This window comes from Natator depressus, chromosome 8, assembly GCF_965152275.1.
Source record: "Natator depressus isolate rNatDep1 chromosome 8, rNatDep2.hap1, whole genome shotgun sequence".
NCBI lineage: Eukaryota > Metazoa > Chordata > Testudines > Cheloniidae > Natator > Natator depressus.
This window is the reverse complement of record NC_134241.1, coordinates 105,060,672-105,084,291: the sequence shown is the minus strand read 5'-3', so window position 1 is coordinate 105,084,291 and position 23,620 is coordinate 105,060,672. Positions and strand designations below refer to the sequence as shown.

At 63.8% G+C, this 23,620-nt stretch overlaps 2 protein-coding genes across 2 annotated transcripts; one reads left to right on the top strand and one right to left on the bottom strand.

Annotated features, from left to right (window-relative positions):
• Positions 1–385: 385 nt before the first annotated feature.
• DPH2 (diphthamide biosynthesis 2) lies at positions 386–9,279 on the bottom strand. The gene is made up of 7 exons (XM_074961904.1): positions 9,197–9,279; positions 8,359–8,528; positions 7,776–7,888; positions 6,811–7,031; positions 4,680–5,321; positions 4,158–4,337; positions 386–2,873 (listed from the first exon to the last, which is right to left on the bottom strand). Exons 2-7 carry the CDS (start codon positions 8,509–8,511, stop codon positions 2,749–2,751), a joined length of 1,434 nt encoding a protein of 477 aa, XP_074818005.1. The 5' UTR covers positions 8,512–8,528; positions 9,197–9,279; the 3' UTR covers positions 386–2,748.
• A 224-nt stretch (positions 9,280–9,503) lies between these two features.
• ATP6V0B (ATPase H+ transporting V0 subunit b) lies at positions 9,504–22,741 on the top strand. The gene is made up of 8 exons (XM_074962343.1): positions 9,504–9,654; positions 17,465–17,513; positions 18,340–18,423; positions 18,962–19,039; positions 19,759–19,828; positions 20,784–20,835; positions 21,739–21,929; positions 22,406–22,741. The coding sequence occupies exons 1-8, from the start codon at positions 9,588–9,590 to the stop codon at positions 22,430–22,432; spliced, it is 618 nt and encodes a 205-aa protein (XP_074818444.1). The 5' UTR covers positions 9,504–9,587; the 3' UTR covers positions 22,433–22,741.
• Positions 22,742–23,620: the final 879 nt, after the last annotated feature.

The window sequence follows — 23,620 nt, the reverse complement described above, 5'->3', positions numbered from 1 at the left end:
TCCCCCCAACGCCCTGACTCTGGGTGACTCCGTCAGCAGGGTAAGAGCAGGAGGGTTTCTGGGCACGGCGTCAAGCGCCCCTGGTTAGCAGAGAGCAGCAATTCAGTGGGTCAGCCTGGAGCCCCGCGTGTTCTTCTGAGCCTTTCTGTGGCCCCGGCCAGGCGCTTCCCTGACTCCAGCAGCCCGCACTTACCCCCCCCCCCCCGCCTTTGTCCTTGTTCCTGGGGAACTCGCGTCACCTGGCCACCGCCTCAGGCCTCTGCTCTGCAAAGGGCTGCCTTCCAGAGAGGGCAGCCCCCAGACGTTAGTTGGTAGGTACCCACCGTCCGGGCAATTGGACTCTCCATGGAATGGGGCCAGGCCCAGCTAGGCATTAGTCGCGCTCTGCAGAGTAAACAATCTCCCCAGCCCTAGTTAACCATGCAGCTCTTAGGGGAAACTGAGGCACACACCGTAGTCATCCCACAGGAAAAAGCCCCCCCTCACAAAGGGTGAGAGTTCATGTTTGGGTGGCTCATTCATTCCAGGCAGCAGGTTAAACACAAACAAGAGGAAGTATTTCTTCACACACCACACAGTCAACCTGTGGAACTGGTTGTTAGGGGATGTTGTGAAGGCCAAGACTATAACAGGGTTCAAAAAAGAACTAGGGAAATTCATGGAGGACAGGTCCATCGATGGCTGTTAGCCAGGATGGGCAGGGATGGTGTCCCTAGGCTCTGTTTGCCAGGAGCTGGGAACGGGCGACGGGATGGATCACTGGGTGATGCCCTGTTCTGTTCATTCCCTCTGGGGCCCCTGGCAGCAGCCCCTGTTGGCAGACAGGACATGGGGCTGGACGGACCTTTGGTTTGACCCAGTCTGGCCCTTCTTAGGGCCAGCACCCCTGGCGCCATGCCCTGTAATGTGCTGTGCCAGCGGCTGGCAGGGCCCCTTGTGACCAGCGAGCGTGACGCACCCAGCACAAGCCAGGGAACAGCCGCCACACAGAGCTGGGGCTGTCAGTGTTGGGGGACGTGTCCCTGGAGGTTTCATACCATGACATGCTTTCCCAAGATTACCCTTTAATTCCTGGTGACCCCAGGGCACTCCTGGAGGGCTGGCCACCCTACGCAGCCCATCTCCATGTAAGGGGGCACACGGGTTTCCACCCCAGGCAAGAAGGGGTTAAAGGACCACCTGAAGGCCTTGTTGGAGCAGGGGGCAGGCGTCTGGGCAGGGAGGAGGAGAGCGGGCAGTGCGTGTGGGTGGCAGGGGAGGTAGGCCCAGGGCAGGCTGGGGAGGCCGGTCTGCTGGAGAGAAGCGAAGTGTTCAGGTCATTTCCTACATGTTTTGGACAGGGAGGGGCAGAACTGGGTCACCACCGCAGGGAAACCGAGGCTCAGTGGTTCCACACATGGCCAGCAGCGCGCCTGGGGGCAGGGGTGGAGCTGGAGGGGCTGCCAGGCAGGCTGGAGGAGCAGGCGAGCAAGGGGTGGTGGGGTGCTGGGCGGGAGCGTGACAGGGGCAGCCGGGGCCCAGGGCTGGGCACTGGGGAGACCCGGGCTGTTACTGGTTCTGCCACTCATCCTGTGACCCTGGGCAGGTCATGCCAGGCACCAGATGGAAGCAGGGCCTCCCCCTCACTCGGCTGGTCTGGCAGGTGCTGCTAAACCAGGGATACGGCCACAGCGGGAGCAAACTGAAGCAGGGGGCTTGTGGGCGGGCGTCAGCTCCACTCCCCCGCCCCCTCAGCGCTGGCCTGGCTTCGCCTTCACAAACTTTTAACCCGCAGACTGTGAGGAGCTCAGAGCCGTGGGCACAGCCAGGGCAGGTGGCTGGCAGGAGAGGTGCCCATGCCTGCTCAGGAGCGGGCCTGGGTGTCGCTCCCCCTGCCCCTGGAGCACTCGGGCCTGGCTCACACCCAGTCGGGGCACCCCTGTGGAGGCGGAGAGTAGGGGACATGGCGCTCCCCTGGTGGGGGAAGGGGCGGAGCTGGGGCTCGTAGCAAGGTGCCCCTCTGCCCGCGAGTCGGGCTGCGGCAGTCAGGACACAAACCGACTGCTAGGGCTACGGCCCAGCACCCCTGCGAGCAGCCAGCTGCACCCGGGCTCCCTCAGCCAGAGCAGGGGGGAGGGGAACACACAGGCCCCCCAAGGCACGTCCCGTGGAGCCTCTGGCAGCAGCCCCAGCCCTGTCCCGGCTCGGATGAGCTCCCTGGCGCTGCTGCTCCGGGCCAGGCCTGCCTGGGCGCCGCCTCCCGCCTTCAGCCACGGCTGCCTTGGCCTCGCTGTCCTCAGGCTAGCGCTGCCAGGGGAGCCGGGGGGACGCCGAGCTCCTCTACCTGCCCCCCGGCGCTGGGCAGGGGACCCAGGCTCAGGGCGGAGGCCAGGCCCTGCCCAGCCCAGGCCTTGCCCCTGGGAGCTGCCGGCTGGGGTAGCGAGGAGGGGAGGTCACTCCCCTGTGCCCTCTGTCCAAGGTGGCCATGGAGGCTCATGGGGGAGTGGGCCGGGGGTGTCCGCCTGCCCTGCCGAGTCGCACCCCGAACGCCATCGGGTTCTCTAAGGCACAGCTGTATCCAGGCCAGCGTCACCAGCAGCCCCAAGGATCCTGCACTCCCCCGTCTCCAATGCCAGGCCCCAGCGGGAGAGGGCCACTCTTGGCATCGGCCCCAGGACTGAGCTGCAGACGGGCCCAGGGCAACCCAGGGCAGGAGGCTGGAGCCCCACAGGGCCCGTCTCCCAGCAGTGGCGTCCCGCAGGGTCAGGGTCACCCACAAGCCTCGTCTTCGTAGGCGATCGCGATCCCCCTCCGGCCCGGCACGGCCTTTGTCACGGGCGTCTGGCCCAGCTGCTGCTCCAAGCCCCGCCAACTGCGCGACTCCAGGAAGGAAGCTGGGAGCAAGGGAGGGGAGAGCGGTTAGTGGGAACCGGGCACAGGCCTGTGGGGGAGCTCCCGGCTGCTCCAGCCCGGGCTTCTCCCAGCAGGGGGCGCTGTGGGACGGGGAGGGCTGGCTGGGTCGGGTTCCGGATACCCCAGCCCCAGCAAGGGGCGCTGTGGGACAGGGAGGGCTGGCTGGGTAGGGTTCCAGATACCTCAGCCCCAGCAGGAGGCGCTGTGGGACGGGGAGGGCTGGCTGGGTCGGGTTCCGGATATCCCAGCCCCAGCAAGGGGCGCTGTGGGACGGGGAGGGCTGGCTGGGTCGGGTTCCGGATACTCCAGCCCCAGCAGGAGGCGCTGTGGGACGGGGAGGGCTGGCTGGGTCGGGTTCCGGATACCCCAGCCCCAGCAAGGGGCGCTGTGGGACGGGGAGGGCTGGCTGGGTAGGGTTCCAGATACCTCAGCCCCAGCAGGAGGCGCTGTGGGACGGGGAGGGCTGGCTGGGTCGGGTTCCGGATACCCCAGCCCCAGCAAGGGGCGCTGTGGGACGGGGAGGGCAGGCTAGGTGGGGTTCCGGATACCCCAGCCCCAGCAAGGGACGCTGTGGGACGGGGAGGGCTGGCTGGGTAGGGTTCCAGATACCTCAGCCCCAGCAGGAGGCGCTGTGGGACGGGGAGGGCTGGCTGGGTCGGGTTCCGGATATCCCAGCCCCAGCAAGGGGCGCTGTGGGACGGGGAGGGCTGGCTGGGTCGGGTTCCGGATACTCCAGCCCCAGCAGGAGGCGCTGTGGGACGGGGAGGGCTGGCTGGGTCGGGTTCCGGATACCCCAGCCCCAGCAAGGGGCGCTGTGGGACGGGGAGGGCTGGCTGGGTAGGGTTCCAGATACCTCAGCCCCAGCAGGAGGCGCTGTGGGACGGGGAGGGCTGGCTGGGTCGGGTTCCGGATACCCCAGCCCCAGCAAGGGGCGCTGTGGGACGGGGAGGGCAGGCTAGGTGGGGTTCCGGATACCCCAGCCCCAGCAAGGGGCGCTGTGGGACGGGGAGGGCTGGCTGGGTAGGGTTCCAGATACCTCAGCCCCAGCAGGAGGCGCTGTGGGACGGGGAGGGCTGGCTGGGTCGGGTTCCGGATATCCCAGCCCCAGCAAGGGGCGCTGTGGGACGGGGAGGGCAGGCTAGGTGGGGTTCCGGATACCCCAGCCCCAGCAAGGGTCGCTGTGGGCAGAGGTTTGGCATCACTTTATGGGGTGGAGAGGGTGGACAGGGGAGACACAGGGAGGGTAAATAAAGCAAAGTACAAACCCGCCGGGCTGATCTCGGCCAGTGCGAGTGCCGGGTTCCTGCAGGCCAGGGCAGAGCTGGAGGATGGGGCCGGGGAGCTGGAGAGCCCAGCCGCGCGCAGCTCCCCAGTGATCAGCGACACGTCGGGAACGTCGTCTTCTCCAGGGACCGTGTCTGGGAAGCCGACATGTGCACAGCCACCTGCCCGGGTGAGAGTCATCAGAGAGCAGCCTCTGGTGGCAGCCATCCCCAAATCCACCCTACCAGGCTGGGGCCCACACTGGGGTTACCCTGCATCTGGAGCCTCACACGGTCCAGCTCACCCAGTGAGTCAGGGTGGGAGCCGCGTGGCCACATAATGTGAGAACTGGGTATGGCAGGGCTCCCGGCTACTCCAGCCCCGGCCTCTCCCAGCAGGAGGTGCTGTGGGGAGCAGGACAAAGTGCTGGCTTGGGGGGAGCCCCAGCCCCAGCCAGCAGGGGGCGCTGCAATAGCTCCCGGTGGCTCTGGCGCTGCCCCCTTGGCATGGAGCCGGCCGGGTACCTGGCAGCAGGTCTCTGAAGTCAGTGACATAGAGGCTGCTCCATTCCCGGGCCGGGTTGCAGGCCAGCTCCAGCTCGTAGGGTGTCACCACGGGCCGGTAGAAGTCCTTGGAGTCCAGCAGGGAGTTCTGGGGACAGGCCACCAGCACGAAGATGTCCACCTCCAGGAAGTTGGCCAGCTTGGCGGGGCTCAGCTTGCCCATGGCCAGGGTGTAGCTGCGCTTGCCGGCCCGGCTCAGGGTGCCCCGCAAGTGTTCCAGGATGGAGAGGTAGCCGGCCACGCCCAGCGTGCCCACCAGGATGCCCACCACGCGGGCATCCCGCGCCCGCTCCACCAGGTAGAGGCGCCGCAGCAGCGCCCGGTTGCCGTCGAGGCTCTCGCGCCGGCCGTGGCCCGTGGCCGGGTCGAAGGAGCTGAAGGGGCAGCAGTTCCAGCTCAGCATGAAGTTGGTGAGGGCCAGGCCCTCGGTGCCCACGTAGAACATGGCGTAGTCCTTCAGCCCACTCTGCGCCTCCACTGCAAAGAGGCGCCCGAACTGCCGCACCAGCCCCGGGCCCTGCGGGCAGTCGGGGGCCTCGTCACTCGCCAGGCGGGAGAAGACGACGTGGGGGTACTCCGGGCCCAGCAGCTGCTCCAGCTCACCTGGGGGGAAGGGGATGACAGGCTGAGCAGGCCCCACGCAGGCCAGCCCCATGCAGAGAGCCCGCCGGGCAGGGACAGGAGAGGGCTGCCAGGCAGGGGCATCGGTAGGCCTGTGTATGGGGGACCCAGGCCGGGTCAGCAGGGGCCCGTGGAGCTCAGGGGATCGGACGGGCTAGCCAGCCTGGTTTGGTTCCTGCTGCTGCTCTGACCCATCCCCCCAGGCGAGGAGCAGTGCTGCAGCGGGCGCGCGACCCTCCCTGCACGCTGTGACAATGCACCCCATACTCCCCACGGTGATAGGATGATGATGATGCATCTGGTACAAGATCAGTCATGTGAGGGGTCTCCGGAAAAGTGATGATTTGCTGGATAGGATCACCCGATCCGTGGGCATGTGTCAGTTTTGTATCTGGAGTTACAAATATTGACTGGGGACCTGCACTTCAAATGGGCTCACCCTGGGCGACACCCACAGCCAGCCTGTCAGGTACAGCAAGGAAGAAGCTTGACTGTGCCGATGGCCTGTCAGCAAAGCCAATGGACCATGGAAAAGCTTAGCCTTCCAGTGAACGTTTCAGCCAGCCAATGACTAATGGCTGCTATGACCCAGCAAGGACATGTGACCAGACCACATGACCCTGAAGTCTGTTTTGGTACCTGTATTTTTCCACAAACTGGGCTGGGAACAAAGGCTTCCTGCCAAAGGGAGAGACTATATAAGGTGTGGAGTGAGATCATGATTGGTCTTCACTCCCCCACAACTCAACACCTGGAAGCAGCTTCAAAAAACAAAGGACTTGGAATAGGGGAGGGGAACCCAGGTTGCCCAGCAATTGCAGTCTTTGCCTTAACAATCTGCAAGCCGGCTTGTCCCATCATTCAGGGTGAGAAGCAGCTAATTCAAATGCCATCTGTCTAGTATGTTAGGCTTAGTTGCGGTTTTGTTTATTTGCTAGGTAATCTGCTTTGATCTGTTTGCTATCCCTTATAATCACTTACAATCTCTTTCTGTAGTTAATACACTTGTTTTAAGTTTTATCTTAACCAGTGTGACTTTAAGTGAAGCATCTGGAAAATCTCAGCTTGGTTAACGCAGGCTTGTTGTGCATCTCTCGCCCTCATTGAGGGAACTATATTAACGAGCTTGCGCGGTATAGATCCCTGTGCAGTGCAAGATGCTATAATACTGGGTTTATACTCCAGTAGGGGTGCAAGGCTGGGGAGCTGGGAAATTGGCTGGTGTCTCCTGTTTGTCCTTGAGTGGCTTAGGTAAAGCACTCAGGTAGCTCAGCTGGGTGTGTGGCGCCACCTGCTGTTGTGTTGGGTGATAACAGGGCCTGGAGAGGCTCGCTGAATCACCAGCACAGCAGCGTGAGAAGGGCCAGCCCAGCTGGATGATTTAGGGGGTACAGTGGTTCACACGGCCCCCAGACTGCACCCCGGGGGTGACAACCCATCACGCACGGCCCACCCCAGACGCAGCTCTCACCTAGCGCATGGGCGTAGACCACGTCACTCAGCACCACCACGTGGCTCTGGCGGTCAGGGTAGAGCTCCCGGAAGGCCCCGGCGCAGCGCTCCGTGTCCAGGGGCTGCCGGCCAAACACGTGCAGCACCAGCAACTTCCTGCAGGGGCTGAGACACGCTGGGCCGTAGTGCACCACGGCCTCCGCCCCCACGTGCTCCGCAGCCACCTCGTCCACACAGCAGCTACCGGAGGAAGGGAAAGTGTCAGCCGGAGACACGGCGACCTCGGGGGCCCACGGGCAACGCAGCACAGGAGGCTGCTCTCCTCTGCCCCCACCTACTCCCGCTGGGCCCTGCGCTCCGACACCGGGGTGCCCGGCCACTCTAGGCACAGTCGCAGCGGGCCCAGCATCGCTTTGGGCAACCTCCCCAGAGCCTGCACTGGCCACGGCAGGAGAGGGGGGCCCAACAGCCCAGCAGTGAGCAACGCGCCCTGCTCCTCACGGAGCCTCCCAGGGGCGGGCAGAGGAGCGGGGATTCACAGGACCCCCTCAAACCGACGGGGATGGCACGGGCGACCCATCAGTCAAATCAAGCCCAAAGCTGCCGTTGCTTACGGGGCGCGGTACAAGTCACGCCCCTCCCCGGAGGGGAGCAGCCGGTTGCTCACTGTAGTGGGACCTGGCACAGAATGATCAGATGGGCGTGTTAACAGGACCCAGGGGGAGCAGCGAGAGCGCCAGAAGGGCCGCAGGACAGGAGGAAAAATGGGGGGGGGAGCCCTCTGAGCCCCAAGAGGAGGCAGGGGCCCAATCAGAGGGGGATGGGCCATGCCACCTGGCAGCCCAAGGCTGGGCGCACAGCGGCTCTTGTCCTGGGGGGCAGCTTCTCACCTCCCACGGATCCAGCATGGGGGAAGGGCTGAGGCTGGAGCCCAACCTGAGCCCAGGTGTGGGGGGCCCCACGCCACCCCTCCGCGGCACCTACCTGCCATACGACGTGTCCCCCAGGATGTACATTTTGCTGCCGGTCGCCTCCTCCATCTTGGCTGCGACGGCGGCTGAGTCTGCCAGGAGCTCGTCGGGGAACTGCAGGGCAACCTGCCGGCAGGGCCAGCGCAGGGAGATGTGGGTACATGCAAGGCCCAGCCCCCCGCATATGGAGCCCCTGCCCAGCCACGCTTAGGGCAGCCCCACCGAGCAGAACAGGGATCTCTGCAGCCAGCCGTGGCCCCATCATGGGCTGCCTGGGTCAGGGAGCCCAGGAGCCATTTAGTTCTCTGTGACACCCCCTCAGCCCCGGGGTGCTGCTGCCCGCTCCACCGGCAGGCCGGGGCGCCAGGACAATCCCCAGCTCCCCAGGGAACCTGCCCCAGCTAGCGGGAGAGGCGCAGCCAGGCTGAAGGGCGCGTGCGGCCCATCTCTGTGGGAGGGTCACTGGCAGCGCCAGCCGGTGTGGGCCTGCACCTGGGGGTGGGAGGTGGGTCTGACACCAGCGCGCTACCCAGGGGAGCTAAGGGACCACGGGCAGGCCTGGGGGGAGAACGTCCGAGCTCTCGACACCGACTCACCCTGCGAAACCCGCTCGCTGTGACGAAGGCCGCGGCTCGCTCCAGCTCGTAGAACTCATCGAGGGCCTCGGCAGGGGTCCTGCCGCTCGACTCCTTGACAGCCAGGGCCCTCTGGACCACCTCGGCCCCATCGTGACTGAAGAGGGTCGCCATGGTTACCCCAGCATCACCTGCACCCACAGGCCGTGGGGAAGGAAGCTGGAGCATTTATCAGGGTTTGGCCGCGCTCCGGAGGCTGCAGTGGCCTGGCTGTGACGGGTCAGTGCAGCCGTTACAGTGCCGGGGAACCCCCCGGGTCGGTGTAGGTCCCCCGCCTCCCTCCCACCAGCCTAGCGCCAGCCACTTGGGGCTTAGGTCACTTTCCCCACGGTGCTCACGGCTGGTTCGGGGAGAGCCGTGGGGGAGGGACTGGGGGGCAGAGTGGGGGGCGGGGGGAAGCTGGGGTGGGCTGGCTCGGGGAGAGCCGTGGGGGGAGGGGCTGTGGGGCAGAGTGGGGGGCGGGGGGGAAGCTGGGGCGGGCTGGCTCGGGGAGAGCCGTGGGGGGAGGGGGTTGTGGGGGGCGGGGGTCTGGCTGCCGTGGGGGGCGGGACTGGGGGGCTGGAGGGGGCTGTGGGGCGGGGGTCTGGCTGCCGTTGGGGGCGGGACTAGGGGGCTGTGGGGCGGGGGTCTGGCTGCCGTGGGGGGCGGGACTGGGGGGCTGGAGGGGGTTGTGGGGGTCTGGCTGTCTGGGGGGTCCCAGCGGGCTCCGATAAGGAGCCCGGCGCCCAGGTCTGGCCGTCACTAGGGCCCAGAGTGAACAGCCTCCGTCCCACGCGGGGTCCCAGCCTCCCCCACTCACCGGCCTCCCCGGCACAAACCACGGGGACTCGCCCGGGACTCGCTCCCAGGCCAAAGACAGAGCCAGCCAATGACGAGCCGGCATTGTCCCCGCCCGGAAATCCCGCCCCCAGAGCTCGGAGCCAATCGCAACACGTGTGGGAGTGAGGCTGCGGCCGCAGCCAATGGGAGGAGCCGGCACGGACGTGCGGTGAGGAAGGGGCTGGCGCGGAGCACTCTGGGCTTTGTAGTTTGGTCCCCTGGTACCGCCCGCCCGCCCGGGAGCCAATCGCCAGCCTCGCCTCGGTCACGTGCCGGGGCCCCTGGCCCGCCCGGTCACATGGTGTGAGTCAGGTGACCTGCCCCTGTCCCGGCCGGTCCTTCCCCGCAGTCCGCGCTGAGGAGCCGCCGCCATGTCCGGGCCCCTCCTGCTGTACGCGGGCCTCGGCCTCGCCTTCTGGAGCGCGCTGGCCGGCGTGGGTGAGCGGCGAGGCCGGGGGAAGGGGGGTTAGTTGGGGGGCGCGGAGATGGAGGGGGCCGGGGGAAGGGGGGTTAGTTGGGGGGAAGGGGTCGCTGTTGGGGGGTTAGTTGGGGGGTGCAGAGATGGAGGGGGCCGGGGGAAGGGGGTTAGTTGGGGGGGAAGGGGTCGCTGCTGGGGGGTTAGTTGGGGGGTGCAGAGATGGAGGGGGCCGGGGGAAGGGGGTTAGTTGGGGGGGAAGGGGTCGCTGTTGGGGGGTGGGGGCTGGGGGGTTAGTGGGGGGATGCAGAGATGAAGGGGGGTTAGTTGGGGGGAAGGGGTCGCTGTTGGGGGGTGGGGGCTGGGGGGTTAGTGGGGGGATGCAGAGATGGAGGGGGCTGGGGGAAGGGGGGTTAGTTGGGGGGAAGGGGTTGCTGTTGGGGGGTGGGGGCTGGGGGGTTAGTGGGGGGATGCAGAGATGGAGGGGGCCGGGAGAAGGGGGGTTAGTTGGGGGGAAGGGGTCGCTGTTGGGGGGTGGGGGCTGGGGGGTTAGTTGGGGGGTGCAGAGATGGAGGGGGCCGGGGGAAGGGGGTTAGTTGGGGGGGAAGGGGTCGCTGTTGGGGGGTGGGGGCTGGGGGGTTAGTTGGGGGGTGCAGAGATGGAGGGGGCCGGGGGAAGGGGGTTAGTTGGGGGGGAAGGGGTTGCTGTTGGGGGGTGGGGGCTGGGGGGTTAGTTGGGGGTGCAGAGATGGAGGGGGAAGGGGGGTTAGTTGGGAGGGTGGAAGGGGTCAGAGTTGGGGGTGGTGAGGGGAGGGGGCTGGGGGGGTTAGTTGGGCGGCCGGGGGAGATGGTCAGTTGCGGGAGGCGGAAGGGGTCAGAGTTGGGGGAAAGGGGACGGGCTGGGGGGGCAGTGGCAGGAGTCCCGGCGTGTGAAGTCCCTTCTGTCTGGGCAGGGATCTGCCTCGCACCCCCTGTCCCAGGGCAGCGCCCTCCTGCCTTCGTTGGCACCTGCTGGGGCAGGAGAGTCGGACGGGGCTGGCTCCAGGCAGGAGCTTGGGGCTTCTTGCTCCTGTCGCCCATTTCGCTGAGCCCAGGCCAGTGGCGACCCGCAGACCGTGGCAATGGGACAGGGGGCCCTGCCTCTCCTGCTGCGGGGTGCTCCCAATCTCCTCTTTGATCACAGGGAGCTAAGGTTGGCCGGCTGCCTGGTGGGCTCTGAGCGTTCCTCCTGTCCGCTTTGGCTCTGGCTGTGGTGCGTGGGCTGAGCTGCAGTTTGTACCAGTGTGCTCTGCCCCTAGGCTGCATTCCTTAGCTGGGCATTCGCTTGCAAGTGTCTGCCACAGTGGGGTAGAGCTGTCTGGTACGTAGTGAGTCCAGAGCCCCCATCTGTGCCCTTTGGCAGCCCCTGCAAAGGCCAGGAATGAATGACCCTGGAGACTGAGCCCCCTTGTGCCCGAGCATGAAAGGACCTGCAGTGTGGGGGCTCTTCCGGACAGGGTTCAGAGGCATCAGTGGGGGGCTGTGGCAGGTTTGCGTCGCTGCTGTCTGCTGGACAGGTCCTGTGGACAAGCTGGGGGGGAGCTGGACTGGTCCTGTGGACCAGCAAGGGCCCAGTCTCCCTTCGCTGCAAGGATTCTCCCGCTAAGACTTCCCTCGGGTAGGAGTTTCTCTTCCCTGCTACGCCCGCAGGACTCTTACACTAATCTGTAGTAGTTCTTGGTCAGCATCCCCTAGGAGTGTCTTCAGCTGGATCTAGATAGTCACTTTTTGGGGGGCATTTCATCCCCTCATGTTGAAGGGGACAGGTCTACCAGGCAGAGCACAGAACTGGGAGCCAGGCCTCCTGGGTTCTATTCCTGGCTCTCTGACCCACCCTGCTTCACCTCTTCCCCGTTGGTAAACAGGGGTGACCGGTGGTGTTGTGGGGGCTAGTCTGTGTCTATCAAGTGCCAGGCAAGTTGTCATTTGGCTCAAAAAGGGAGGAGGGGCAGCAGCAGGACTGCAGGAAAGCAAGTAACTGTGGCTTTCCAGATGGAGGAACCCAGCCTCTTCCAGGCTGAGAAGCTGGCTCTCCTTCGTGGTTGTCAGAACTATGTTGTTTTGGGTAGGTGCACAAGTTTTTCCAAGCTTTGGCTTGAAGCCGGTGGCGTAACAATTCTGCAGCGCAAAGGAAATGCCCCATGGAAGGGCAGCCCTCCTGGCAGTGGGGTCAGACTGTCTGGTATCCTCGTGGTGACCATGGTTTTGAAGGTCAGAGCGTCACTGAGGACTAGTCAGGCTGTACTTTGATGGAGTTGCAGGTTAGCGCCTGCTCTCACAGCCGAGTGAGGTGGGCACGAACAGCCTGGCTCCTCTGAGAGACAACTCCAGGCTCGGTGCTCAGCTGAAGGGGCAACTGAATAACAAGGTGACCGTGCTGCTGGCTCGCTAGTTCGGTCAGGATCTCCCTGGAGGTCCTATGGGCCTGCACCGCTCTAGTCCACCCCCTGCTGAAGTGAACACCACATCCAGAGTCGGCTTAATGAGATCCACGAATCAGGCAGCTCTCGGGGACGTGCTGAGTGCAGCATCGGGGACGTGGGCTTGCCGAGCCATCGGGGAATGGTTTCTAGTTGAGGCCGGGCATTGACTGCCCATGTCTGGTGCAATCCCAGCTCCAGTAAAGAGCAGGCGGGGACCGATCTGTGCCTTTGTTTCTGCATTCTTGCATGGTCAGCAAAGTGCCAGAGAACTACCACCGGGAATGCGCCAGGGCTCGCTGGCGGCACCGCTGCAGCCTGCAGTGACCCCCGCCTCTGGCCTCGCACCTGCGCCGTGCAGTCTGGTTGCTGGCACACAATGGAAACCGTGTCTGTCACCCGGCCTGTTTTGTCAATAAAACCCAGGGCCGAATATGTTCTGAGCCAGTGAGAAGGTGCTGTAGGAACCTGCTTTGGGTTTGGCCCCGTGCTAGTCAGTGGCAGCTGTGACTGGCTGGGCCTGGTGGCAGGACCCCAGTCTGTAGAGCAGGAACTGTAGAACCCAAAACAGTAAACAGTCCCAGTGCAGACAAGTCTGCCCTGGCAGAGACACTCGGGCATCTGGGCACACGCGGGAGTGGGGAGAAGGGAAAGGGGCCTGCAACGCTTCTGCCCATGCTATAGGAGTGGTCCCTGTCAGGAACAGCCTCCCTCCCCTGCGGGAGCCGTGCTGTTCCTTGTGCGGGTTGCTCAACTGCCAAGAGTGACTCGTTCCTTCCTCCTTTCGTGGCGGGGCCTTCTGGGAACAGCTTTGCTTCCTCTCTTGCGCTCCTCACCCCGTGGCAACTCCAGCCAGAGCTTGGGGTGTTGGTTCACCCTCCCCCAGATAGCGAGGGGCCCCCGCTTGGCATGTTGCAGTCAGGCTGGCCGTAACTGACCGGTGTGTGGTGATCCCAGTCTTCCAGCTCCTAGCATGGGGAGAACATGAGCCACTGAGGCCCTGGGGCTATTGTTGGGGGTGTCTTCAATGGGTTCAGGATAGATCTCGGCAAACTGCTCTGGAGAGGCCTGCACTTTGTCCCAGATCACAGGGTGTGGGGGCAGGAGCGGGCAGGGCCGGGGTGGTGGATCCTGGGCATCGCAGACACCTGTTTCTCAACAGAAGCGAGACCCAGCAGGCTGGAATAATCTCCCGGCAGGCACATGGCTCGTCTGGAGCAGGGCAGGGCTAGATACCTCCCTTGCCCAGCTTCCCTGTCCCAGTCCTTGCTGGCTAGAGGCTGGGAGGCAGGCAGGGTGTAGTGGGTTCTGAGCTGCTTTTAATGCCATTTGAGCACTGTCAGGTGAAGAGCCAGCACGACGTGAGCTGCCAACCCCAGTGATTCACGGGCTAGAGGCTGGGGGTCCCTGGGTGACTGGCTGCATAGTGCTTGCTGTCGTCAGTGGTCAAACGGCAGGGCCGAGCCTGGCTCCCCTGCATGCAGCCAGGACTGGCCCCACTACTGGCTGGCTGGAGCATTGAGCAAGCGCCCCAGCCGGCCTGGTGGGTTAACTCTGGGCGAGCCCCTCTGGCTAGAGGCTGAGCAGCGCGGCTGGCCACGGAAGTGATGGGCCAGTGCAGCCAGCCACCTTCCCTCAGGGCTTGTGGTGCCCGTGGCGAGCCTGTGAATTCTGCGGGGGCTGGTGAAGCCATGGATTCTGGCCTTGGCATATGAGGGAAGGTATTTGAAGCTGTTTTGGAGGTGACTTGCCGCTCTCTCTTCCTCCATGTTCCCTTCTAACCCTGCTTTGCTGAAGGTGTGATTGACATACTGCATGCACCATGCAGCCATCCAGCCTTCGCGCTGCTGCTGCCGTCTCCGGGGGTTACCCACCCCATGTATCTGGTGTGATTCCAAGGCTGTAACGTCTGCCTTCCCTTATCTGCTCCTTGGAGCCGGAGCGAGGCTTCCTCTCTGCCTGGGACACACCCTGTCCGTTTCTGGGGCTGTATAAACAATGCATGTCTTCTCCATTCTGCAGCTCCATTTTCCAGCTTGCGCTTCCTAGTGCCCCTTGGGAAGCGCGAAGGAGATGTGCCGTTAGTGAGGGGAAACTTCGGACAACCAGTGTCCAAGGCAGGGCTGGGCTGGCCTGCTGGAAACCGTTCTGATTCAGATGTCCCCGCACTGGAGGGGGGGGCTAAGTGCATGTGAATTTCAAACTCTGTAAAGGGGGGAGCTGAACTGGATGGAGCTGGGCCCTGCTGCTGGCCCTTAGCTGTGCTTGTTTGAGGCCCAGGTTCTTGGCTGCGACCTGACAGATGAGTTGTTGGCCTTTTCCTCCTGCAGGCAGAAATTGGTTCGGGCTTTAGGCTCTGCACAGCACGCTGCGATTCAGAGCCTCTCCTGCTCCGAGCACTGGTCAAGCTGTCCCCGATTGGGGAGCGTTCGAACGCCCTGGCTGGGTGCTCGTTACTCACCTCTTCAGAGCTACTTGTTTTTACAACGCAGCGTTTGTACCTGTGGGGTGAGGCGGCTCCCTCCCCGCCAGCCAGAGAACTCTGCCCAGCTTCAGCTGTCGCATCAAGCTTCTGGCCCCGATGCGGCGTCACCTTCTGGTGTCACCGGTTCTTGCCACTGCTCAGAGGGCGCAGAGGGAGATGGACATGGCACTGGGCAGCTCCCTGCTGCCAAGGGGAGACCTGGGGGCAGTCAGGAAACTGACCCAAGGCTTGTTAATTTCACGCTGCTCTTGCTTGGGCAGGCTCTGAGCAGCAGCTGGCCCTGACTCTGAGCGGTGGCTGCTCCCTCTCAGTCTCTCTCGTATCCCCTCTGGCTGGCTGGGGAGTGGGGTGCCTTCAAGTCCTGGTTTGGGGGCTGGGGGAGTTGAACTATTGATTTAGGAAGTTTTACTAGGTTTACGAGTCCCTGCCACGTAACCCTCAGAAACAAACCAGTCATCGTTACAACAGCGTGCATTTGTTTGAAGAGACTTGTGAAGGATTTAGTCACCAGCTCTGGTGGTGTGAGCGTGTTAGTGAGCTTTGGTGCAATGCCCGGGCCACATGGTTTCTAGTGATCGCATTAAAGCGGATGCACTGATTGCAAGCGTTTAGCAGGGGAGCAAGCCTTGTGCTGTGTACCCCTCCGTACAGCAGGTTGTGTCCATGGGGAGGGTTTGCTAGGCCTAGTGTGTCTAGCAGGGCTTGTGCACGGCAGCTGCTGTGGGTGCCAGGGAAATAAGGAGATTAATTCCGGGGGAAGAGGCCAAGTGCTGAGGCATGAGAAGTACCTTTACAAGCAAGACTGTCATGGGAAGGAGGGGGCTGAGTCCCCTCCACCAGCCACTGACACGGGAGAAATGGCCCCAGGCTAAAGGGGAGGCCAGTTTGTTAGACCCCCCCACCCCCCCTTTACGATGGGCACTAGGGTGCTGCTGGGGATGCTCAGGGATATGCTGAGCAGGGCGTGGAGGCCTCTCCTAGCCCACCTGAGCTGGGCTCCTTGCAGCTCTCGATGTCACCGTAATGGGCTGACCAGATGGGCTGCTAGAGAGTGAGACTCACCCCCACCAGAGCGTGGCCTGCTGCCCTAGCACGCAGAGAGCGCAGGAGCACGTCCCCTGCAGCTCCCTCACCAGCCGCCACAGTGCTGGGCCCCCCGCGCTGTTGGAGCAAGCAGAGAGAGGTTTTTCAGGAGTCACGGAAGAGAACAAGCCACGAGGTGGAAGGTCAGGTGATGGGCAGAGCCCACGCAGCTTCCATGGCTCCTGCAGGGCCAGGATCTCTGCCAGGGCAAGGGCCTGTGTCCCAGGGTAATGGCCCAGGGAGCCCCACAGGATCGTACCCACCTGTGGACCAGAGGAGCAGGGCTGCAGCATAGCTGTGTGCCTGGCTGGGCGAGGTGACACTGTGGCCAAGAGCACCAGAGGCGCTGCCCTTGGGCTTCTGGGTGTCGGGTCCCCCATGGGTTGGTGCCGAACCGCAGGGGACTGTACAGTCCACAGACAGCTGCATGTCCTAGCGGGAACACAGTCCTCCTAGAATCCGCTCCTGGGTGAGCAGGGACCCAGGCTGGCTCAGCCGACCCTGGGATCCTCCTTGAGCAAGGGGCCGGTGGGTGCGCTTGGGCTGGCACATGCTCCTCAGTCCTGGGGAGGCTGCTCCGGCTCATTTGTGTGTTTGGGGGCAATGTGCTCTTGTGCAGTGATTCTCAACCCACGGGCCACTTGAGGCCCATCAGCTCACAGCTGCAGCCCATGTGACCCCCTCAGGGCCATACAGGCAGCATATATATTGTGTGGATGGGGCCCACATAATAGAGGGAGCCGCATATGCGGCCCATGATGGTAGATAGGTTGAGAGCCAGTGGCCTAGCGGTTAGAGCATGGCTCTGGGAGCCCGGAAGGGCAGAGTTCTAGTCCTGATTGCTGCTCAGCCCCTGCTCCATATCCTGCTGGCCCCTGCCAGCACTCAGCGCATGCCAGGCTGCTCCTCGGCCATTCCCCCGCAGGGCTGTCAGACCTAGTGCCCCAGGACTGAGCTGAGCTGTGGGGCAGCCCAGACCCATCACTGATTGCTGTGCCCAGCCGGCTGCAGACTGTCCCTGCCCTGCAGCGCTCCCGGGGCGACTGTCAGTGACTAGTGCTGGCCCTGACTCATGGTGCGGTCGCAGGCTCAGGGTGACGGGGCAGCATGTGAGGATCAGTAGTAAAGGAACCCGGCCTCTGTGCTGTGGAAGGAATGAGCCAGCCTTGCCGAGCGCTCGCTCACACACTCTCTTGGAGTCGGGGGCCCCCGCTGGCTGGAGGGGCAGGGCACTGGGTGAGCTGGACAGACCCCGCTGTGCCCCGAGGGCTCCCTTGCCCAGGCTGGGGGAAGGGGCATGGCGGGCGACCTCTTCTGTGCCTTCAGGGCCAGATTGGCCCCCGTGGTCCTGCTGGAATGGGGCGATGGTCTCTCGCTGCTGACCCTGCTTTGTGGGTGGAGGAGGGGCCAGATACCATGGTGATGGGCACAGTAGCAGCACGCACAGGATCTGTCTCCAGTCAGTGTTGGTGCGACGCCCCCTATGTGTGCGAATCAGATGGTCGTCAGGCTGGACCATGGCTGCTTTCAGCGTCTCTGGCGGGAATCGCCGGGACAGCTGCTGTCCGGGGGAAGCCACGGGGAATCCTTCCCACCCTAAGCTCCCCAGAGCAGGGTGTCTGTCTGGAGGGCCGTGCCCCAGAATGCTGCCTGGCACGGGGCTTCCTGGTGCCCTTCTGTCCACTGGCAGCCAGGCTGCTCGGTTGGTGTGGGCGGCTCACAGCAGCCGGGTTGGGCAGGGTGGGAGCAGGCAGGCCAGGCGGGGGCTCAGGCCGACTGAAGGTTTCCCTCTTGCTCTTGTTTTCAGGTATCTGCTACACGATATTTGACCTGGGCTTCCGTTTCGATGTGGCCTGGTAAGGTGGCTACACCTGGCTGGGCCAGTGCCCTGCTCACTCCCACCATGCACTGTCCCATTCCACTGCTGGATCCTGCCACGGGGTGCCGGGCTGCGGCTCCCCTCCCCTCCCCTCCCCATTGCAGCCAGCAAAGCCTGCACCCTGCCCTCAGTGTCCAGTCGCACTCTGCTGCCCCTGCCCTGGCCCTCCCTGTGCCGAGTGCTCTCTGCCAGCTGCCTGTGGTGCTCTTTGCCGGCAGGCACTAGCCAGATTGCCCTGGGCTGGGCTGGCTGATTCCTCCAGCAGCCAGCCCTCCGCCTTCCTCCACCAAGGGCAATGGGAACAGGGCTTTCAAGTGTTCTCCTGCCTGGCCTGGCCTGCACTGCAGGAGGAGCCTGCCTGGCCATGTCAGGGCTCTGGTGGTGAAGGCTGGGGACAAGGAGTGGCGGGGTCTGCTTGGAGCCCCGGGCAGCGTTGGGCTGGTCTCTTACCGAGCTCATGGCTCTGCCACGTGCTGGGGAAGGACAGGTGGGCCCTGGGGTTCCTTGCTATGTGCTGCAGACCCGAGACTGGTGACTCCCCTCCCCTTTCATTGGGCCACCCACGTGGGCAGCCGTGGGTCTGGGGTGGTCAGGAAAGCCAGTGAAGTGTCTCCGTGTGCTGGCTGTGTGGTGCTGCAGGAGGGGGTTGGGGGAGCCGCATGGCAGGCAGCCGTCTCGCCTGCTGCCCTCCTCCCGTGGAAGGGAGGCGCTGGGCTGTCGTCCCCTGGACTGTGGCCCTCGAATGCTGGGGTGGGTAGGGCCGGCCCAGACTCTGCACTAACGAGGTTCCCTTCTGCGTCTAGGTTCTTAACGGAAACCTCCCCCTTCATGTGGTCCAACCTGGGCATCGGTCTGGCCATCTCGCTGTCCGTGGTGGGCGCAGCCTGGTGAGTTGGGTCCCATTGTCTGGGACTGCCGGTCCCATGGGGTTTGCTGCTCCCAGAGCCTGTCTGCTGGGCTGGGGGCAGGGGAGACGTGCCCTGGGGGCGGGGACTTGCTATCAGGCGATGCCTGAGTCAGCCCCTTGGCTGTGGCCTGGCTCCAACCTCATGGCAGGGCCCCCTCGGGTCTGGGGCAGCGCTCTGACTGGCCTCGTGCTCCTGCTGGCGGCCTGGGAGATGTCAGATGTCTGGCTGGTCTCCGTGGGTTCTGTGCCAGCGAGTTCCAGTCAGGCTGGCGGCTGCCCTGTGTCCCTAGGTGCCGCTGCTTTTCCCAGCCCGTCTCACCGTGCGCGCCTGTGGTGTGAGCAGGAAGGGCTGGGCATTCAGCTCCCGCGGAGCTTGCTGCGAGCTCTCTCCAGTCAGCGCTCGGCTCTGCTCCAGGGAGGCACCATCTCCTCGTTGGCAGCCACTAGCTCTCCGTCCAGGGTCCTGCAGGCAGGTGCCCACCCCCGGGCTCCCTCACTGACTGGCCTGTCTCTCGCAGGGGCATCTACATCACTGGCTCCAGCATCATTGGTGGGGGAGTTAAGGCCCCCAGGATCAAAACCAAGAACCTGGTCAGGTAAGGACAGCTGGTACCCCGTGCTTGATGCTCTGGGACAGATCCTGGCACCTGGAGCACACAGTGCCCCACGGGGCTAGTCAGCGGTTCACCTGAGCTGCTCACACTTCCCCAGCACCCGGGCCCCTCTGGGCAGGGCCTTGTGCTGTACAGTGCTGACCCTGCTGGTCTGCGGCTGCGTCCGGTGCTGGGATCCCAGCCCTGCTAGTGGTTGGGTCGGATCACTGTGCAGCTGCCGGATCGAACAGCTCCCCACCCCACAGCCTGCCCCCTTCTCTGGCCCACGCGCCCTGGTGTGTGGGGGCACCGGTCAGTCCCCACCTGAAGGAAAAGGCTCCTGCCCAGGCCTCGGGGCTCCGCACCCTTGGACTGGAAATGTGAAACATCCTGAAGCACCAGCGCATGCTGGGAAAGGCAGTGCTTCCTGTCCCTGGCTGGCTGCAGGCCTGTGTGGGGTACAAGGCCCCCCACTCGTGTGTCTGCCTGTTGGATTGCTGTGGGATGCTTCCCATCTGTGCCGGGATGGCAAAGGGCCAGCGCTGCCCCCCACAGAGCGTCTCAGCCGGGGGGCCGAGCAGGGGGAGATGCCCTGGGTGGTGTCAGTGTGGGGGCCCTCGCAGGGAGACGACTTGTCTGTCAGCACGACAGGCAGCTGTGAGGGGCAGAGGCTGGGCCGTGGGCCGCTGGGTCCGGTTGCTAACGCTGCCCATCATCCACAGCATCATCTTCTGTGAGGCCGTGGCCATCTACGGGATCATCATGGCGATCGTCATCAGCAACATGGCTGAGGTGCCAGGGCCTGGTTGGGCTGCCTGCCGCTGGAGTGGGGTGGCGGGAGGGTGCAGCCCCTGGAGATCTGCACAGTCTCCCCGACACATTCTTACGGGGGAGGAGGGGCCCAGCCAAGGCTCAGGGTCTCTTCACTGCTTCCCTCAAATATCGCTGGGCAGAGCAGTAAACCCAGTGCAGGCTTCTGGCGGGGGGAGCCTCTGCCACATGGGGTGTCCCTTGGCTCCCCTGGCCTGTGGTCCTGGCTCTAACTGGCCTGTATCAGCTGCGGCAGTGGGCAGAGCCTGGCGCCCCACTGGGCTCGGTGCTGGCTGCCCACAGGGCGTTTTTTGGCTGGGATAGTGGGCGCACGGATCCAGGCTCTGTGAAGCCATTGAGGCGTGCAGGAGCTGAGCTGGGCTCCAGGAGGGGAGATGGCAGGGCTCTGGTAAAACCCTGTTATTCCAGCCTAACCCGGGCAAGAGGCAGCGCCCGAGCTCGCTGCCAGAGCAGGCTGGGCCCTCTCGGGAAGAGCTGTGGTTCCCTTGTCCAGAGCAGGGCAGGACTCGCCCCGGGTCCCACCGTGACTTGAACCAGACCTGGCTGTGAGTCCCAGCCCATCTCCGAGGCAGGGCCATTTCTCCCTAGCCCGCCAGTCACTCTGGGGAGCCAGGGAGAGTTTGTCCAGTGCAGCGCGGGTGGTGCTGCTTGGCCAGGGCAGTGCGACACAGTAGGGTCCTTGCCACCATATGCCCGCTCAGACAGACCCAGACGCTGGTTATGTGCTGGGGGAATCTCCCTCTGCCCCAGCATGTGGCGGGGAGGGGCCTGTGGAGCAGGTAGCTAAGGCCCTGGACTGGGACTCTGGGGGTTTGGGTCCCAGCTCTGGGCAGCCTGTGCCCGTCCCCATGGCAGGGAGCTCTGGCCAGGCTGCTGTACCCCTACCGCTAACCCTGCTCCATGTGTCTCCTTCCAGCCTTTCAGCGGCACCACCCCAGAGACCATCGGAGCCAAGAACTACCATGCAGGTAAGCGGCGCCCTTCCCCATGTCTGGAGGGGCCTGTGGGGCCAGCGGGCTCTTCCCTGAGTGGAGGGAGGCTCCTGCACCCTGGCCCCATGCCAGTGCCTGTTCTCGCTGCACGCTCCGGCATGCTCTTCCCCAATGGGTGCACAGTGGTCCTAGTTCGCTCTCCCCAGTGAGCGACGGGCCCCTATGTGCTCAGTGCAGCCCTCCCTGGGATGTTTGGCGGCAGCCGGACCCCTGCGAGAGCAGCTGTGAGCCCTGCCCCTGCAGGTCCAGCTGTTTAGGGTGGTGGCTCGCCTGGCCTAGCATTGGGAATGGGGGTGTCTGGGCTGGGTGGAACCCAGCCCTTGGGGCCTTTCCTGAGTCTGCCAGCAGAGCGCCCTCTGCTCTCCCAGACTCCATCCTGCTGGGCACCTGCAGCGGGCTCTGGACCTAGGGCAGCTGCCACAGGGCAGGGCAACGTTGCTGCCCCTCAGGTGTGCCTATGTGGCCATATTTGGGGGTCCAGTCTCTGGGGGCATCTACCTTGGTAGCTGGGGGTCTGGGTTCGCTACCTCTGCTTCCCCTGCCCCAAACGCAGGGTATCACCCGCTCTTGGTGCGCGGCGGCTATTTGAGCTCGCCCTGGTGCTGCTGGAGCGGGTCCATGGCCGGCTGAGTGCACAGGGCCCTGCCTGGCAAAGATACTTCAGGGAAATGGCTGGAATTTGGCAGCCTTGGTTTGTCCTCTTCATGTTCTGCTCTGTCCCCTTAACTCTGCCCCTGGCAGCTCCTAACAGTTTCCTAGCCTGGGCCAGTGCCCGGAGCACCCTAGCGGGCTCTCACAGGAGGAGGCCGAGCCCCTGTGCAAGGCAGGCCCTGGCCTGAGACCTGCCGCATCTCACTGCTCCGTGCCCCACCCCTCCAGGTTACTCCATGTTTGGAGCCGGCCTGACCGTGGGCCTCTCCAACCTTTTCTGCGGGGTGTGCGTGGGCATCGTGGGCAGCGGGGCTGCGCTGGCCGACGCCCAGAACCCCAGCCTCTTCGTCAAGATCCTGATCGTGGAGATCTTTGGCAGCGCCATCGGGCTCTTTGGGGTCATAGTCGCCATCCTGCAGGTACTGGCTCCTGCCCTGCTGGGCCCAGCATGCTCCTGGGGCCCCCAGCCCCACATCTGCCCCAGGCATGGGCTGCCCAGCTCATCAGACAGGCCTAGGTGTCTGCAGGGCCTCAGTGGAGGGCTGCAGCCACTGCTCTCTGGTGAACAGAGAAGTCCACCCAGGGGACACTGGCGGGTGGGGGAAATGATGATGATGCAGTGGCTCCATCTGGCCTGGCTGCTGGAACCCATCTTGTCACTGCCAGTCCCCCTCCGTCCCCCCCCCCGCCTCTCCCCCAGCAGTCACAGGGAATGGTTCAACTGGGCACCGGAATTGGAGCTGATTGTGCACAGGGCTGATCGGGGAGGAGCAGCCTGCAGGTCCTGCAGCTTCAGGCAGGCTGCCTGATCAAGGCAGCTGGGGGGGCACCTGGCAGGGTGTGCTCCTGGGAGGGGCTCGGGGCATGCTCTGACCTGTCTCCTTTCTCTCTGCAGACATCTAAAGTAAAAATGGGGGACTGAGCCCCTGCCCGTTCCGGCCTGGCCCCCTGCGGGCACGTCTGTACATATTTATTTAATGTTTCTATTTCCTGATCGGGGGCATCGCTTCGCCGCCTCGGGCGCGGGAGCCCAGGTGTATAGAACCGTCCCTGCTGATCCGCTGCCCGCTGGCCCCATGGAGGAAATAATCATCTGTGTGTGAATTCGGCTCCCTCCTGTCGACCCAGCCAGGTGGGGGGGAGGGGGTTGCTGCCTGAGTGTTCCCGGTGTGTGTAGAAATCAATCGACCAGTGTAAGTCAGTGTCACGTGAAATAAACATGGTTCCTGTCCCCGCCTGCTGCATTCTGTCTGTGCCATGTGCTCCCCTACTGCCCTCAGGGCATGCCGGGGCACTGCCAGCCCTGCCTGGCCACGGACATGGCACTGGTGTTCCCAGAGCCCTCTTCCAGCGGTGGCAGGGCTAGCCCAGATCTAGCTCAGCGCTGCAGGCAGCTGCCAGCCCTGGTGCTGCCCCCTGCTAGCGCCCGGGGAGGCACGAGAAGAAAATTCTTACACTGGCATGGACCTGTGCCCAGTGTCCCAATGGGTTGGTGGAAGGGCGGCCTGCCTGAGTGTCCTCATACAGCTGCCTCAGATCACTGCTGCAGCCGAGGGAGGCCCAGGGGTGGGGCTGGCTCAGAGCTGAGGGTTGGGAGTGTCTTGGACTGACATCAGGCTAACTGGGCTATAGCTTGCTGGGTCACCCCGTTCCCCACCTTTCAATAGTGGTGCAACGTTAGCTTTTCCTCAGTGCTCTGGTGGAGCATGTTCAAAATGACGTAATGGATTTGGAGAGCTCCTCAGCCAAGCCTTTTAATAGGTTTGGGTGCAAGTTATCCAGGCCTGCGGATTCCAAAGGTTTCACTTTAATACTTGCTGTCTCGCATTTGCCCTAGTCCCTGAGGGACTAGGAAGTGTTTCATTATCACGCTCAGCTATGGACGTATCATCCTGCATCTTCCCAAATATATAAGAGAAATCGTTGTTGAGTACTTCTGTGATTGACGATTTTAGCATCCTACTCTAATACTGGCCACGGACCAGTGCTAGGATTTGGCTTGTTCCTGATCTATTGAAGGGATTCCTTCTCGGTCCTTACCCCTCCAGGCCATATTCCTTGCTGATATCTTTAGCTTCCTGAACAACTGTCTGCATTTCCTAATGTCCAA

Bases quoted from the DNA above. Each gene is read 5' to 3' on its own strand.
- DPH2 (XM_074961904.1), bottom strand. From the start codon at position 8,511: ATGGCGACCCTCTTCAGTCACGATGGGGCCGAGGTGGTCCAGAGGGCC. The intron at 7,032-7,775 runs GTAGGTGCCGCG...TTCCTCCGGTAG, and splicing joins GGGGACACGTCGTATGGCAG to CTGCTGTGTGGACGAGGTGG. The intron at 2,874-4,157 runs GTTTGTACTTTG...CCTTGCTCCCAG, and splicing joins GGCCGAGATCAGCCCGGCGG to CTTCCTTCCTGGAGTCGCGC.
- ATP6V0B (XM_074962343.1), top strand. From the start codon at position 9,588: ATGTCCGGGCCCCTCCTGCTGTACGCGGGCCTCGGCCTCGCCTTCTGG. The intron at 19,040-19,758 runs GTAAGGACAGCT...CATCATCCACAG, and splicing joins AAAACCAAGAACCTGGTCAG to CATCATCTTCTGTGAGGCCG. The intron at 19,829-20,783 runs GTGCCAGGGCCT...GTCTCCTTCCAG, and splicing joins TCATCAGCAACATGGCTGAG to CCTTTCAGCGGCACCACCCC.